Source organism: Phyllobates terribilis, unplaced genomic scaffold, assembly GCF_046119375.1.
Source record: "Phyllobates terribilis strain yellow unplaced genomic scaffold, ASM4611937v1 Scaffold_2__4_contigs__length_985480577, whole genome shotgun sequence".
In the NCBI taxonomy this organism is placed as follows: Eukaryota; Metazoa; Chordata; class Amphibia; order Anura; family Dendrobatidae; genus Phyllobates; species Phyllobates terribilis.
Window position 1 is genome coordinate 181,816,836 of NW_027362762.1, and position 18,391 is coordinate 181,835,226.

Here is an 18,391-nt window from a genome sequence, read left to right on the forward strand (position 1 = left end):
CGCGATCCGAGTGTCACCTTAGTGTGATCCAATTCATATGAGAATCGCAGAACAGGTGCAGAGAAGATTGAGAAAGTCATTTCTCCATCTTCTCCATTGTCTGAGTCCGCAGTAATTGCACTACACTCGGGTGACAACCAAGTGAAGTCCAATATTTCACACGCACCTATAGACTTGTATAGGTGTAGATGATCGGATTATCGGATGCACCTGCAGCATACTGTGATTGTTTTCTCATGTTGAATCGGCATGAGAAAAGATCCTAGTTACTTACCGGTAACGGGATTTTACAGAGCCCATGACAGCACCACCTGAGAGAGGGTATCCGCCCACCAAGGACAGGAACCTACTGAATAAAAAGGCGGTACCTCTCCTCCGCATCAGTTTTTTGTTTCAGAGCATGAGAGGGCCTCCGAAGACAGGTTAATACATAACCACCACCTCAACATATGTACTAAACACCTTAAAAAAAGTGCACACCACAGTGATAAAGGGGAGGGAATTAATAGGGTGCTGTCATGGGCTCTGTAAAATCCCGTTACCGGTAAGTAACTAGGATCTTTTCCCCTTCTCCCATGACAGCACCACCTGAGAGATTTATAGAGATTAAATACCAGAGGGAGGGATCACCGCTTGCAACACCTTTCTACCAAAGGACAGATCAGTAGAAGAGGAAAGGTCAAGACGGTAATGTTTGTAAAATGTAGCAGGGGATGACCAAGTTGCCGCCTTACATATAATGTCGATGGGCACATCCGCCTTCTCAGCCCAGGAAGCAGCTACCGCTCTGGTGGAATGGGCCTTCAGGTTCTCAGGAACCGGCAGATTGCTAGAAGAGTAGGCTAAGGTAATAGTATCCCTGACCCATCTAGCTATGGTCCCCCTTGTAACCTTAAGTCCTTTCCTAGCCCCCTGAAAGGATATAAATAAAGCGTCACTCTTTCTCCAGGCTTTTGTCACTTCCAAATACTGGACTAACACCCTCCTAACATCTAAGGTGTGAAGCTTATATTCCTCAGAATCCCTAGGATTAGGATAGAAGGAAGGGAGAGTGATTACTTGCGTCCTATGGAACTTGGAGGCTACCTTTGGAAGATAGGCCGGGTCTGGTCTTAAGATTACTCTATCCATACATACTTGAGTGAATGGATGGTTAACGGATAGTGCGTGTAAGTCACTGACTCTACGAGCTGATGTCAGGGCCACCAATAGCGCAGTCTTTAAAGTTAAGATTTTTTCTGAAACCTTCTCTAAGGGCTCGAAGGGAGGTTTGGTTAATGCTTCCAGAACTAAATTAAGGTCCCAAGGAGGCATTCTTGGAACAGGAATAGGTCTGGATCTATGACAGGCTTTAATAAATCTAATGATCCATCTATTTGCTGCCAAGTCATAATTATACAGTGCCCCCAGAGCCGATACCTGTACCTTAAGAGTACTGGTGGCTAGTCCCATGTTTAACCCCTTCTGGAGGAATTCTAGTATGGCCTCAATAGGAACCCTCCCTTTGGCAGACTGACCCGAGGTAGACAAGAACTTAGCCCAGGTTCTACCATAGATTCTAGTTGTTATCGGCTTTCTACTTGCTAGAAGGGTAGTAACAAGATCTGGAGAAAACCCCCTTTGCGTCAATAGCGACCTCTCAAAATCCAAGCCGTCAAATGCAGGCCCGCTCTTTGGGGATGACAGACTGGGCCCTGCCTGAGGAGATCCGGGATGTCCGGAAGAACCCATGGATCTGCTTGGGACATTCTCTTCATCCAAGTGAACCATGGTCTCTTGGGCCAGAACGGGGCGATCAATATAACCCTCGCCCGTTCCTCTCGGATCTTCCTCAGGATAGTAGGGATCAGTACTAAAGGGGGAAAGGCATAAGCTAGAGTGAAATCCCACTGAATCTGCAGCACGTCCACCGCAAACGCCCCCTCTTTTGGATTCAGGGAGCAAAAGGTTTCGGTCTTCCGATTGTGTCTGTTTGCAAACAGATCTATCTGGGGCTGTCCCCACCGATCCACAATCTGCTGAAAAACGGCTGGATTCAACTCCCACTCTCCTTGTTTCAAGATGTGACGACTCAAGAAATCGGCCTTTATGTTCTCTTCCCCTTTTATATGCAGTGCCGAGAGCGTAACCAGCCGACTCTCGGCAAACCTGAAGATCTGATCCGCTATTAACATCAGAGGGAGAGACCTGGTACCCCCCTGATGATTGATGTAGGCGACTGTTGATCTGTTGTCTGACATTATCCTGATGTGAGGACCCTGAAGAACAGAACTGAATTCTTTTAGTGCGTTTCTGGCTGCCAACAGCTCTTTCATGTTGGAAGAGAGGCTTGTCTCGCTGTCCGACCAGAGGCCTTGTACAGAACTATCCCTTAGGTGAGCTCCCCAACCTTCCGCACTTGCGTCTGTTGTAATTGTATCAGACACCTGGAAGGTCCAAGGAACCCCCAAAGATAGGTTGACCGGAGATGTCCACCAGTCCAGGGAGTTGATCACAACATCTGGAAGAGATATTTTCCCATTCAGGCGACCTTTGAGCCGCCTGTCCGCTGCCAGAATCTCCTGTTGAAGACATCTGGAATGGTGCTGGGCCCACTGAACCGCCGGAATGCAAGACGTCATTGTACCCAACAGAGACATTGCACTCCTCAGGGTGATGGTCGGATTGCTGACAATCTGAGATGTTAGGGATCTGATCTTCAGTTTCTTTTCCTCTGGCAGAAGACAGGTTTGGTTTTCCGAGTCCAGAATGAGACCCAGGAAAGACTGAACCCTCTTTGGTTCCAGCCTTGACTTCTCCAGATTTAACAGCCAACCTAGGCGTCTTAGACTGGCCATGACGTCCGCCAGGGCTAGAGCACAGAGTTGACTTGATCTGCCCACTACTAAGAAGTCGTCCAGATAAGGGATGACTAAAATATCTCTTTCCCTCAAGTGCGCTGTGACCTCCAGAATGACTTTTGTGAAGACTCTCGGCGCCATGGAAATGCCAAAGGGAAGAGCTGCGAACTGAAAATGCCTTACGTGCCTGCCGAATTGTACAGCTACTCTTAGAAACTGTTGATGATCTGGCAAAATCGGGACGTGGTAGTAGGCGTCCTTCAGATCGAGGACGCACATAAAACAGTCCGGAAATAACATCTTTATGGCTGATTTTATTGTTTCCATCTTGAAAGGCCTGTAGATTAAATGGTCGTTCAGTCTCTTTAAGTTCGCAATGGTCCTGAAGGAGCCGTCCGGCTTCTTTATTAGGAAGAGGGTCGAATAGAATCCTCTTCCTTGCTCGGGTGCAGGTGTTTCCACCAAAACTCCTTTCCTGAGCAGAGAGAGAACTTCCTGCTGTAAGGCTATCTGTTCCGCTAAACCTCTGGGGGCTGATATTTTGACAGTGTTCTTGGGCCTGCTCTTGAACTCTAGTGTGAGCCCCCTCCTGATTATCCCTAAGATCCAAGAATTGGATGAAATTTTCTTCCAGGCAGGCAGGAAGTGGGACAATCTTCCTCCCACCTGGGGGGAACTGTCACTTAGGGGCTTTCTTATTCTCGGAGGAGGGACCCCCAAACATGAAGCCTCTGCTATACGGCTTTCGGTCTTTCCAGCTACCTTGGTCTCTGGGAGCTTTACTGCGGCTGTATTTTCTCTTCCGAAAGGAACTGTTAAATCGGGAACCAGACACCGTGGGATATCCATGTTTTTTGTCTGCGGCTTTATCTAGGATGTCATCTAGACCTTTGCCGAACAAGAAGTCCCCCTCACAAGGGATTGAGCACAGTTTAGACTTTGACTGCACATCTCCTGGCCAGCTCTTGAGCCATAGCGCCCTACGGGCTGCATTAGAGAGGTTTGCAGACCGGGCAGCCAGCCTAACTGAATCTGCCGATGCATCTGCCAGGAATGCAGCCGCTCCCTGCACAAGAGGAAGGTCTGATAGAATTTTCTCCCTGGACACATTCCCCCTGATCTGGTCTTCCAATTGTTGAAGCCAGATCATCATAGATCTAGCAGTGCAGGTCGCTGCTACTGCCGGTTTAAGGGCCCCTGTTGACGACTCCCAGGTTTGCTTAAGGAAGGACTCCGCTTTTTTATCCAGCGGGTCTTTTAAGGCTCCTAAATCCTCAAAGGGCAGAGTGGATTTTTTTGAAGATTTTGAAATGGCCACGTCAATCTTAGGGGTTTTGTCCCATTTAGCCGCATCCTCATCCTCAAAGGGGTACCTCCGCTTGGAGGATGATGGCAGCTGACCCTTCCTCTCCGGTTTCTTCCATTCCCTTTCTATCAGAGATTTAATCCTGTCATTGACCGGGAATGAGCGTCTCCTCCTTTGGTCTAAGCCCCCGAACATAACATCCTGGACTGTTCTGGGCACTTTGGTATCAGTAATAGCCATAGTCCCTCTGACGGCTTTAACTAGTCTCTCAGTATTATCAACCGAAAAACAAGGTCTGCCCCCCCCATTATCATCCGAAGACTCCGATGACGATGAGGAGTGATTAGAGGAGGAAGGCAGTTCTCTCGTAAAACGGGACTCCACTGATTCCTCTGATTCTGAAGAAACTAGTTTTCGCTTCTTCTTTTTGAGTGAGGTTAAGCCTCTTAAAGACTCTCTGACCTCTGTCTGGATTAGATCCTTTAATTCTAAAGAAAACCTGGGGGACTCCTCTGCAATGGTTTTCTGAATACAGTCTGAGCATAGGTTTTTGGCATAGGAGGTGGGAAGACCGATTTTGCATAAAGCACACTCCCTGTTTTTATTTTTAGCACTACACTTCTTCGCCTCCTGCCCCAAGAAATAAAAGGAGAAGAAGGAGGAAAAGAGAGAGAGAGAGAGAAGAGCACATTATTCAAGGTGAGACTTTCACGAAGATCACTCACCACACTGCCGTTCAGACTAGGGTACCGGAGGCGGTGGTTGCCGTTCACATGAGGGCTCCCATCTGGCGGAGGTGGACTGACGAAGTCTTTTCTGACCAGTCTTGCCGGAACTCGTACGCCCCTCACTGCTGTGACTTTGTCGATGGGAAGATTCCCGTTCCATTTGTTTGAGCTGCTTGCGCTGCTTTGATGGCTGTGGCTGCTGCTGTACTTCCTGTGGCGGTGACAGCTGCTGCCCAGGTGACTGCGGTTCCTCATTCATCATGGCGGGGATGCAGACACCGCCATCCTGATTGCTCCCCATCCTTAAAAGCAGTAGGGCTCCACCTCCTTTAGGCTCCTTCCCTTCCGGCAGCGTGCTCCTCTCTCTTTTTCTTTTTTTTTTTTTTTTTTTTAAATTTTAGCCAGCTGGCGCGCTACCCGCAGATCCACCTGCCTCTGCGCGTGCGCAGCCCAGCGGCACCCGGCGCGCTTGCAGCGGGATGACAGCTTCCCACCCGCGCATGCGCAGACCCGGTTTCCGGCGCACTCCGTGATAGGGCGCGCCAGCACCCCGCGCGTGCGCAGCCCGGACTTCCGGCGCGCTCCGTCACAGGGTGCGACGCGACCCCCACGTGCGCAGCCCGGAAGACCTGCCGGCCGGCGCGCTCAGTTCATCTTTGCGAGGCGCAGACCCGGCCGCAGGCCCCGGCGCACGCGGGGAGGCATCCAAAGGAAAACAGCACCTCCTCCCCACACGCAGACCCGGGCAGCAGCCAGACGGGCTGGGAACAGGGACCATCTGCTGCTTCCACGGCCTCCAGGCCGCACCGTCCATAATCCAGGTACGTGAGGTACCACCTGGTGAGGCTCCCATCAGGGACAGGAACCAAAAACTGATGCGAAGGAGAGGTACCGCCTTTTTATTCAGTAGGTTCCTGTCCTTGGTGGGCGGATACCCTCTCTCAGGTGGTGCTGTCATGGGAGAAGGGGAAAATAATGGCAGCTCTGCACTGCCCCATAGTGTAACATTGGGCAGAGTGCTGTCTGATAAAACACCGCACAGCACTCAGCCGTGTAATACGCCAATGTGAGCGAGCTCTTAAGAGGTATACTTTGTTTAGACAGTTGCCATACTGACAGGAGGATTACGGACCTTTGCAAGTCTTGCCATCCTCAGCAAGCTGGAAAGAGGCGTTACAGTAGCACACGGGTCCATTCACGGTGCACGCACAGTGATGCTGACATCCAGATATGGTGCAGTTGAATGCAAATTCTAGAAAGGGAGAAAAGGGTCATAATATTAGATATCAATCAAAGCAGAAAATACAAAAATAGAAGTTAAAAAGGTTCCCTGATACATTTAACCCCTTACTGATAATAGCCAATTTTTGAACTTAACGACTGTGACAGATTTTTCTAATCTGACACGAGTCAGTTGATTTGGTAATAACTCTGTAATGCTTCTACATAGCCCAGTGATTCTAAAACTGTTTTTCTACATATAATACTTTATGTTATTCATAAATTAAGGTCGATATGTATTTAGTTTTATATGAAAAATATCTTAAATTTGACTTAAAAAAAAAAACAAACACATTTTTTTCAATTTGATTGTTTACGCCCTTAAACCAGATCGCCATATCACATAAACTAGTTAATTAAGATTCCAAAAAACAGAAACACCCTATAAGTGACTACATTTGGAAACTAGACCCCTCAGCGAATTGATCTAGGTTTGGTTGTGAGCATTTTTAACCCAGAGGTGCTTCACAGAATTTTATAGACTTAGGCTGTGAAAACGAAAAATTATTTTTTTTTTGGGGGGGGGGTGTGTGTGAAGAATACTGAAGATATAATCCCACGTCAATCATCGTGCCCTGTTTGGCAGGGGATTAAACAGCTCTACAGTGTAAAGCTGTAACCGGACACTTTTGCAGCAAGCAAAAGGGAGGGGGCTGAGGGACACTGAGTAACAAAACCCACCACCACCAGCTGTGGAGCTGCTACAGGAAGGCCCCCTGTGGACTCCAGCCATGCGGCATATCTTTTGTGTCAGACAAGTATAATTCAATACCAAGTTATGGGAATACAATACATCCCAGTGAAACACCAAATAGATTTTTGGAACCACCCTAACATGAAGAATGTCACCCTAGCTTCCAGCACTGTCTAGCGCGCAGGGATAGGGAGATACACGGCACAGCCTTTTGGAAACCTCTAAGGCCGCTGTGTTTGGTCTCCACATGTAGCAGGGGCCCGGCTGGATCCGATGACACCAGAATCGGCTCCCTAGGACCGTCCATTAAGGAAGTATAGCCCATTTTAGTTTTTTTAGCTGAGAGAGGCCAGGGGTAGAGATTTAGGTTCAGCCAGGGTGCGGGAGGGGGGGGGTGACCGAGAGGGGTTAAGAGCTCCAGCAGCCATAGTCCAGTGTCTTTTTCCCTGGGAGGCCGTGACGACAAGTCGTGTGGCAGAAGTCCTGCAACACATGGAATCACAAGCCTCCCATGAGGCAGCCCCTCCCCTGCAAGCCAGGCCTTCCATCTGACTGGTAACTGACTCTTAATATCTGCTTATATCTTTTGTACCACTACTATTGTGTTAGCATCTCTGACCATTATGTATGTATAACCCTTATGCATACAGTGTACTGTCTAGTGTGCCCTTAAGGCGATTAAATATATAATAATTTAACCTTGGGCTGCTCTTTTAGCTCAATCCATGAACCCAAACGTCCGTTGTTTGGCTTAATCCTCATGCTTCTGGGGCGGATTTCTGGCCCGATATAATTTCCGTTAATGGATGGAGGACTTATATCTAATAGAAACTGGAGGCAGCTCTACCAGGCCGACAAGGTTCTGCTTCACTGGAACTAGTAAAGGGGCCTCTCAGCCTGTCAGGGGTGTTAGCGAGTGTGGTGCCATGTCAGTGACTGAGTGTGCCACCTCTTCTCATTCCCAGTGCCTTCCTGCATCCGTGTGGACAGGAGAGTCTGTGTAGAACTGTACCAATCTGACCATACGCGTCCCCGAGGGGGTGCAGAACGTCACATTGGTGCAAAGGGCAGATCCGTATCACGTGTTCCGCCTGACGTAACTGTGACGTCAGGCGGGTGGCGAGGAGTGGATCCTTCACAAGTGGTGGCAGCGGTGGGATTCTGCGGGATCTCTTTGCTGCCATTCATCACAAAAAACAGAAACACCCTATAAAGTGACCACATTTTGAAACTAAACCCCTCAAGGAATTCATCTAGGCTGGTGGTGAGCATTTTTAACCCAGAGGTGCTTCACAGAAATTTATAGACTTAGGCTGTGAAAACAAAAAATTATTTGGGGGGGGGGGGGCATAATGCTACTTTACCCTGAAATTTTTTTCATTCTCAAAAGGGATATTTGGAAAAGAAGGACCCCATAATTTCTCCCAAACACTGTGATATCCCATATGAGGTTGGATACTATAGTTTGGTCTCACTATGGAACTTGGAAGGGAAGGAGAGTCATTTCGCTTTTAAAATAGGAATTTTGTTCCAATATATTGGGGTGGCATTTGCAGAGCCCCTGAAGTGCTGAAACAGTGAAACACCCACATTTTAGAGACAACATCACTAAAAAAAAATTATCTAATGGTGCAGTGGGTATTTTGAATCCATAGGATACACACACAATTTTATAATATTGGGGCATGGAAATAAAAAATGTACTTTTTTTTACCACTAAAATGTAATATTAGCCATTTTTGATTTTCACCAGAAATACTACATGAAAATGCAACCGCCCCCCTTTTATTTGTTACTCAATTCAGAGGAACACAGTGATACCCCAAACCTTGTCAGAACGTACTCGGTGAATTAATCTATAGATGCAGGGGTTATTTTGGCCCCATACATGTTTTCCGGACAAAAACATCCATTGATATTGCAAAGGGAAAATTGCAAATATGCCAGGATAGTGTCTGATACATTATACACAGCTTGTGCTTCAGGAGGCACGCACCCCATAAAGTGGGCAGTTCACGCTACACCAATGCCATACATGTGGACACCATTTGCAATTTAGGCACACTGGGGAGGGGAGCCATATCACTTTTCCAGAGTCTCTGAACTACATATGATGTAGACACCCCCTATTTTTCCATTAACAGATGAGGGACCTGTGTAGTGACTTTTTTTTGCAGGATGGCTTGAAGTTTTTATTGCTAGCATTTTGGGGCAAATCACATTTTTTTTTATTGCTTTTAAGGCTAGGTTCACATTTATACATCAGGCTTTCCATATAAATCCCTCAAAAAACATGATCCAGACAGAACCTTTCAGTATAATGAGGAATATCCCCTCTGTTCAGGCAAAGTCATGGCTTTTTAGGCCTGCACACAACCAGGGCTGTGGAGTCGTTAAACCAAACCTCCGACTCCTCAATTTCCATGACACCGACTTCGACTCCCTCATACATGGCTCATGTTTAAGTGATAAATTTACTGTAGCCCAGATTCATCTCAGCTAAAAGTCTAGACCCTTAGATCAGGAATAGAACAGACATTTATAGGACATTTCATAACTTTACCAAATTCTTATGAAAAAATATTCCCTACAAACTGCATTGAACTACTGTACCCAATTTATTATACATTTTAGGAGTCGGTCCATTTTATGCCGACTCCACCAAAATGGGTTCCGACTCCAACTCCACAGCCCTGCACACAACTATGGCACAATTTTTGTTGTATAAAGACGTCTAAAAAGATGGACACTGCCGGAACAGAGGCCAGATGGAGACCTAAGTGTCAGCTATACTCTTCAGTTCAGTACGATTACAGTGATACCAGATTTACAGTATATCGCATTTTTCACACCATAAGACGCACTTTTTTCCCCCAAAATTTGGGAGGAAACTGGGGGGTGCGTCTTATGGTCCGAAAGTAACTTACCAGTGGTGGTGGAGTGGGATCGGCAGCGGCAGCAGGTGGGGGCGGCAGAAGAGATATCCGCCTGGGAGCCGGGGCCTTGCCTGGTACCAGGGCCGGTTTCTTGCTGTGAGCGGCGTGAGAGGCTTCCGGTGCACGCGGCCATCTTTCTGAAGCTGATGTACAGGAAAAAATGGCCACCGGAGCCGCCACATGAGCTCTGCTACACCGGCGGCCATTTTCCTGTAGATCTCAGCTTCAGAGAGATGGTCGCACGCACCAGAAGCCGCTCACGCTGCTCTGCCACGCTACTCACAGCAACACACCGGCCCCGGTACCAGGCCCCAGGGCCCAAGCCACCACTCACCCAGGCCCCCAGCCCCCAGCCACCACTCACCCAGGCCCCAAACCCCAGCGCCAGCCATCACTCACCCAGGCCCCAAGCCCCCAGAGCCAGGCACCCAAGCTCCCCAGCACCAGGTGCCCAGGCCGCCAGGCACCCGGCCCCAGGCCACCAGCGCCAGACCACCAGGTGGCCAGGCCACCAGGCGCACAGCGCCAGGCACCCAGGCCACCAACGCAAGCCACCAGCGCCAGGCCCGGCTACCTGAAGGACCTTGCCTCCTGTGTCTCCCGCTACACGGCCTTTCCAGGTAAGATACCTATTCAAACTATAAGAGGGACCCCCATCTTATCAAAAAATGTTTTTTCCTATTTTCCACCCCAAAATTTGGGGAGCGTCTTATGGTCCGGTGCGTTTCATAGTCCGAAAAATATGGTAAGTCTCCTTTAATGTCTTGCTACTTTCGCACACTAAACAATTTTATTTACATATTTATTTACATATAATATATATACATACATATACACATACACACACATATATATATATGGCTTGTGTTTTGCGCGATGTGCTGAGGTTTTTATTGGTACCATGTTATGGTCTATAACATTTTTTTTTATGACTTTTGAATGAGATTTTTTGGATCTGTAACACAAACCAGCAATTCAAGAGTTGATTTCTTTACTTCTTTAACAAGACTGTTTTGTTAGTGATAGCAAATTTATATAAGACATTTTTTATGATTTGCTACAAATTGTTCTCTGCCCAAAAAATTTTTGTAGCTTTTTTTTTTTTTCTTAGTTTCACTATGGGATTTGAATCTTACACTTTGATTGCATTTTTGATACAGTGCAATACTCCTGCACTGCGATTCATCAGATCTGTCAGGTTTGCATTGGCACTTGGCTTGTCAGACCCTGGCTCATGGCGGTGCCCAACAGGTAACTGTAGCTGGCAGACCCCAAGGCTATTACTTGGTCTTCGGTTGCCAAGGCAACCATCAAGATCCCATAATCAAAGGATACCGATGGGGTAATAGTAGAAGACCCATACTTCTGACAACCATCTAGATCAGGGGTCTCAAACTCAGCTTGGCATATGGGCAGCACACAGAAAAACATTTAATTTGGGGGGCCGCATTATTTGCATCACAAAGTGACATTTTTAGTGATACCATTTTATTTTCTAGACACCTTTTGAACTGGTCCTCATCTTGCAGACATGGTCTCCCATCCAGGTCCTTCATATTGCAGACATGGTCTCCCATCCAGGTCCCCCACACTGCAGACATGGTCTCCCATTCAGGTCCCCCACACTGCAGACATGGTCTCCCATCCAGGTCCCCCACACTGCAGACATGGTCTCCCATCCAGGTCCCCCACACTGCAGACATGGTCTCCCATCCAGGTCCCCCACACTGCAGACATGGTCTCCCATCCAGGTCCCCCATATTGCAGACATGGTCTCCCATCCAGGTCTCCCACACTGCAGACATGGTCTCCCATTCAGGTCCCCCACACTGCAGACATGGTCTGCCATCCAGGTCCCCCACACTGCAGACACGGTCTCCCATCCAGGTCCCCCACACTGCAGACATGGTCTCCCATCCAGGTCCCCCACACTGCAGACACGGTCTCCCATCCAGGTCCCCCACATTGCAGACACGGTCTCCCATCCAGGTCCCCCACATTGCAGACACGGTCTCCCATCCAGGTCCCCCACACTGCAGACATGGTCTCCCATCCAGGTCCCCCACACTGCAGACATGGTCTCCCATCCAGGTCCCCCACATTGCAGACATGGTCTCCCATCCAGGTCTCCCACACTGCAGACATGGTCTCCCATCCAGGTCCCCCACACTGCAGACATGGTCTGCCATCCAGGTCCCCCACACTGCAGACACGGTCTCCCATCCAGGTCCCCCACACTGCAGACACGGTCTCCCATCCAGGTCCCCCACATTGCAGACACGGTCTCCCATCCAGGTCCCCCACATTGCAGACATGGTCTCCCATCCAGGTCCCCCACATTGCAGACATGGTCTCCAATCCAGGTCCCCCACATTGCAGACATGGTCTCCAATCCAGGTCCCCCATATTGAAGACATGGTCACCCATATTGCAGACATGGTCCCCCATATTGCAGACATGGTCCCCCATCCAGGTCCCCCATATTGCAGACATGGCCTCCCATCCAGGTCCCCCATATTGCAGACATGGTCTCCAATCCAGGTCCCCCATATAGCAGACATGCTCCCCCTTCCAGGTCCCCCATATTGCAGACATGGTCCCCCATATTGCAGACATGGTCTCCCATCCAGGTCCCCCATATTGCAGACATGGTCCCCCATCCTGGTCCATATCTTGCAGACATGGTCCCCCCCATACTGCGCTCAGGGTCCCCGTCCCCCCATACTGCGCTCAGGGTCCCCGTCCCCCCATACTGCGCTCAGGGTCTCCGTCCCCCCATACTGCGCTCAGGGTCCCCATCCCCCCATACTGCGCTCAGGGTCCCCATCCCCCCATACTGCGCTCAGGGTCCCCATCCCCCCATACTGCGCTCAGGGTCCCCACCCCCTCATACTGCGCTCAGGGTCCCCGTCCCCCCATACTGAGCTCAGGGTCCCCTGTGCTGTATTTCACATGACAGAGAAAAAAAAAAAAAAAGATTCTCACCTGTCCTCCGTTCCCTCGGCGTCCTTTCTTAACCTGTGGCCCGCAGGCACAGACCCCGTAACGATCGCGGCTCTCTCCAGCAGCCGCCGACATCAGCGCTCTAATGCAGTGTATTGCCGCGCAGAGACCGGCTCTCTGCACAGCAATACCAGTGCCAGCCGCCGGCCTATCAGAGGCCAGCAGCTGACATCTGCGCATGGCAGTGACGTTATACGCTGCTGCGCTGGAAAGCAGATGTCAGCTGCTGGCCTCTGATAGACAAGCGGCTGACATTGGTATTGCTGTGCAGAGAGCCAGTCTCTGCGCGACAATACACTGCATTACAGCGCTGATGTCGGCGGCTGCTGGAGAGAGACGCGATCGTTACGGGGTCTGTGCCTGCGGGCAGCAAGAAGCAGCCGGAGGGGCCGCATGCGGCCCGCGTGTTTCAGACCCCTGATCTAGATTCTACTATTGCTATTGACTGCAGCATCTAGGGGGTTAAATAAACATAATTTATGCGAAGAACAATTATGGACAATGCAGTAGCGTATCAGTCAGCATACGTATACAGCTGCCATCGGCTGCATTGTCATCTGTCGTGGGTTGCTAAATACTTATTTCTCAGTGATGTAAAATAACGACACTGAAGAATAAGAATAAGGAACTTGTCACCAGCTTTTTCCAATATAACCTACGGCCACCAACTTTCAGCCCCATTTGACAGCATTCAATAATGCTGCACATGACTCCAATTTGCCCAGCAAGGCAAAAAAAAGATCTTTTATTATGCACAGCTATGGGATGGTCCGGTCCGATGGGCGTCACTCGTCTTGGTCCAGCACATCCTCTCTTCTTGCAATGCCATCCTTCTTCTGTGCTACACAGTGTTGTCTTTTGCGCTTCTGCGCAGGCGCAGAGTCTCAGCTCTGCCAGGGGCGAAGGGGGAACACTTTGTGGATGAAGTAGGACGCGTCATCCACACGGAGCACAGAAGGAGGACTGCCGCAAGAAGAAAGGACCAAAACCAGCAACGCCAAAAGGGACCAAACCGTCCCGTAGGTGAGTATAATAAAAGGTCTTTTGTTTGTCTTGCAGGGCGAATTGGAGTCATATGTGCAGCATTATAGAATGCTGTCACATGGGGCAGAAAGGTGGTGGTTGTAAGTTATATTGGAAAAAAAATCATTACAGGTTCCCTGTAAAGGGGTTGTCCGGTCTAAAAAGATAAGTCTGCAGTCATTCTGTGTGACTACAGACTTATGAATCACTCCAGCGCAAACACTGTTCGCTCCGAGGATTCGCCGATTTCTCAGCCAGAACAGGCAGGTACATATGTGATATGCATACTCCCGGCCAGAACCCAACTAGTGGGCATGGTCTTGTTGTACTGAGCGAGGCTGCGCCCCATCCTTATGAACCTTGCTGGGGTCCAGGGTTCAAATCCCACCGAGGGCAATATCTGCAAGGAGTTTGTATGTGTTTGTGTGGGTTTCCTCCGTGGACTCATTTCCTCCCACACTCCAAATGCATACTGATAGGGAATCTAGATTGTGAGCCCCAATGGGGACAAGTGTATAGTGCTGTGGAATATGATTGTGCTATATAAGCATAATAAATAATAAAGTGTGAATGGGAATCTTCTAAATTGCAAGTCATAGACATGGCCAAAACTAGTGTCAGGGGAATTGATCAAATTTTTTTTTTTTTTTCCGAACTTTCTTATTTAATGGTTGGTTTATTTATCTTGTCCTTGGCAGGCAACTCGTCATAAAAGAAGCAGTCACTAGCTGCAGTGGAGGAAATAGCTTCATCATGTCTAGCTCTAGTGTCCACAGAAAATAAATCTCCCAGGGGTCCGTGTGCCGAGCATTCCACATGCAGAGAAGTTAATTGGACAGATTAATTATTATGTGCAATGATCCCATAAAGTGTGACTGTTCCGCAGCTAAAGTAATTGCCACACACAACAGCCTGTCTGCCGAGCACCTACTACAGTGCCGCGAGTGGTACATGACTGGCAAAGGATTAGGAGGATGAACCCTCCTCCCAAAAAAAAATTACAATGAGAAATTAAGGACAGATTTTCATTCTTCCCAGACGGCAGCGCCCTGATAGGCATCACCGGGCTGTGCTGCTGGCGTCACCATTTATCTTGGTTCACAAAGTTTACAAAACATAAATTCCTCAAAAATGCAACAAACGCACAAGAATAAGAAGTTCACAAAAATAAAGAAAAAAACTGCAATGTAAGAGCTTTCACTTCCTAGGATGGAGGAGTCGGGGAGTACATGACCGGGACACAGATGACTCGGCCCCACCAGTCACTTCCTCCGGACCACCACAAATATGTGTCTGTACGTGGCTGTTTATGAGGAGCTGACCTTCTCAGCACCAGATCTATAAAGTAACCGCATCAGCACGTCCCAGCTTTCCTTGCACGGTAACCTCTTACCACAAACAGCAGGAGCCACACACGACCTGCGGGGGGTTTATTTATTCTTTACAGGGGATTTCAGTTCACATACTAGAAATATGGACAAACTGAAAAGATTTATTTCAGTTTCTGCAAATAAAGGGTATATTTATACATGATGAAAACCATTTTCCAATATAGTTTTCGAAATAATTTATCAAGGTTTCAAGATCTCTGCTTGATTTTATCTAACGGAAAACCTCCTTTAAAAGTAACCTTTATTTGGTGATAGAAGGGACAAACAGAAAAGACTGATTCGGTTGCTCCAACCAACATACCTTTTTAAATGACTGTTCAAACCAAGCACAGGCGTCAGGTGCACCGTTTGCAAGGTCGAGTAGTTCAGTGCACCTTCCCAGGAACTTGTTTCCCTCTCTCTCTCTGCCTTCTTCTTGCTCCTGTAACCCCAAGAGCTGTCAAAATGTGCACTAAACTGATCGCTCACTGAATAACTGCTTGGTTTGAACATGTTTTTAATGACAGACTCTCTTTACAGTCCCCTTGTGATTTTATGGTCAATAATTAAAGGGACTCAGCACAAGATGACTGTTCAGACAAAATACAGGCGCTCAGTGCATCATGGCAGCCAATCATTTATATACACCTTCCCACCTGCTTGGTTTCACTCTATCTCCATCCTTTTTCTGGCTCTATGAAGCCAAAGCTGTCAATAAAAGAAGAGGGGGTGGAGATAGAGGAATAACATTTACGTTCACCTTCCCAGGTACCCGGTTTCCCTCTTTCTCCATCCCACTTGATTGAGAGTTATGATCATCGAACTAATGAGACTGGTATTCTTACTTTGAAAGCCTAAGTAAATGGAACTTTTCCACAAAGTGTTATACAGCCATTCTAACGTTGTTTTTCAAAGTAAGCACACCAGCCCCATCAGGTCTAAGAGAGCCATTTGTATTGTAAAATCAGCTGACAGACCCCTTTATATATTAATTACGAGTGCAATCCTTCTTCAATTCCCCATGAACATGTGCCCCTCTCATGACAGAAAATTTTGGACAATGCCCTAGCTGACTAACAGCAGAGATTCAGGATTAAAAAAAGAATTGTCTGGGTTGTTTTTACCCCAAAAACAGCACCACCCTTGTCTTTGAAATGTGTCTGGTAATACAGCCGCCCCCCCTTAAGGCAGGCACAGATGAGGGTATTTTCGGTCTGAGATGAAACGTCGGATCACACTTGGACCAATGTTATGCTATGGGGCCGTGCAAATATCTGATTTTTTTCCTTAGACAGAAACTGTCAGAGACAAAAAATTATTGCATGCCCAAGTTTGAGCTGATATTTGGATCGCACTCAGCCATGCAAGTCAATCATCGGACTGCACTCGGATGGCATGTAAGTCCAGTCCAATATTCGCGCACTGACACAATAGAGAAGATGGAGAAATGCTGTTCTCCATCTTCTCCTCATATGAGAGAATTGGCTCACACTGGTCAGTGTTCTTGTGGTAATCTCATGTGGTGTATAGCAGGGGGTTGTGCTCCTGGCAGTGTACAATGTATCTCGCTGTGGCCAGTTTTCTGTCAGGAGAAGAGTCCTCTCTTCTCACATTACACACTCTCATGAAACTCCACAATATAATGTTGTTCCAGTAAATGCCTCCAGGTAGAGGGTGATGATGGTGGTAGTAGTTTGTGCACCTGAGCTCCAGTCATAAAGAAGCCTTAAGAACTTAAACAGAAGTCTATTTACTGAGGGGGCAAATTCTTATTCACAAACGGTAGGGAACTGAGGTACAGGATTACCCTCACGGTTTAGGACTGCTGTGCACCTGTAGACAGGCAGATCTTGGTAACCTCTGGTTTCATCAAATCTGACTATTTCTTCCTCAGCACTGGGCTCTGCTTCTGCCCTGAGGTAATTCTTCCTCCTAGAGGTGCAATTGTATTCTTCCTAATATGAAGACTATTAGCTCCCCTTACTGTGTCTGTCCCCTTTTTAAGCGCAGCAGTCAGGGAGAAGGTAGGTAACTCCATCACCTACAAAATGGCTTCCTCTTCTCAAAATGTCTGGTCACCAACTGAAGCTTCAATCCTTAACTACCTCAAAGGATTTAGCTCCTCCCACTCCCATGTGACTGTTAGAGCTGCAGTCATTGGCTGACTGCCCAGAGGCGTTTTTCCAGAAGCTTCTGCATATTAAACAGAGCTGGGTCACATGATCGAGCCTGTCAGCAGGTCTCACAATGTATTTAAAATGCACAATTTACACAAAAAAAACAGCATTCATATGAAACACACTATATATCCGGTATCCCATAGAAATGGCCACTTTGTGGGATAGCACATCATTAGCATAATCCATCCGATTCTCTCGGTTGAGAGAAAGTACAGCCGTCTGCACCTGCCCTTATTCAGATGAATGGAAATGAGCTGCATGGAAGGCAGTCTATGAGCAAGCATGGCACAGCTTATGGGAAAAAAGGAGCACACCATGTTTTAACCCTGTAAGATCTGAAACTGCTAATATAACTCAAATTAATAATACACATCCCTTTCTATCATATGGGGATCTGCTGCTTTTGCTACCTAATTTGAGAGCAGCACTTACTAATCTGCTTGCTGTAGTTTTGATAAAATCACTATTTTATCAGCAGATTATCTCTAGAAGAAAAGTAAACCTGCTGCCATGTCATCCTCCATATTAAAGGGAACCTGTAACCAGAAAAAAAAGCTATTAACCTGCAAATATGGGGTTAATCTGCAGGTTAACGGCGTTATTAACCTGCCCGGTGCCTGCACTTAGCCCAACACTGCAGGGAGAAACTGAACTTTATTCTTTCCAGCAGCGTTTTGGAGTCGGTCACAGGGGCGGTGCAGGCGCTGGTTTAGTCACCGCTCTGCGAATACTCTCTGTAACCGCACTCTCGACCCTGACTGACAGCCGGTCCTAGTGCACCGCGGTTACATCCATGGCTCTGTATACTCAGAGTGGTGACTAAACCAGCGACGGCAGGTTAATAATGCCATTAACCTGCAGATTAACCCCATATCTGCAGGTTAATAGCATTTTTTTCTGGTGACAGGTTCCCTTTAATGAGCTCTGTATAACCCCACCCCACACCACTGATTGTCAGCTTTCTGCCTATGCACAGTGTACACGGAAAGCTGCCAATCAGTGGTGTGGGCAGGGTTATGTGTACCGAGCT

The 18,391-nt window shown here is 47.8% G+C and overlaps 1 protein-coding gene across 2 annotated transcripts in view; it reads right to left on the reverse strand.

Annotated features, from left to right (window-relative positions):
• Positions 1 to 18,391, reverse strand: part of LRP1 (LDL receptor related protein 1) — a 385,437-nt gene that overhangs the window by 238,209 nt on the left and 128,837 nt on the right. For both annotated transcript variants that reach the window (XM_073663345.1, XM_073663344.1), the window contains exon 4: positions 6,007 to 6,126. In XM_073663345.1, the coding sequence (XP_073519446.1) occupies positions 6,007 to 6,126 (120 nt within the window). The remainder of the gene's footprint in view (positions 1 to 6,006; positions 6,127 to 18,391) is intronic.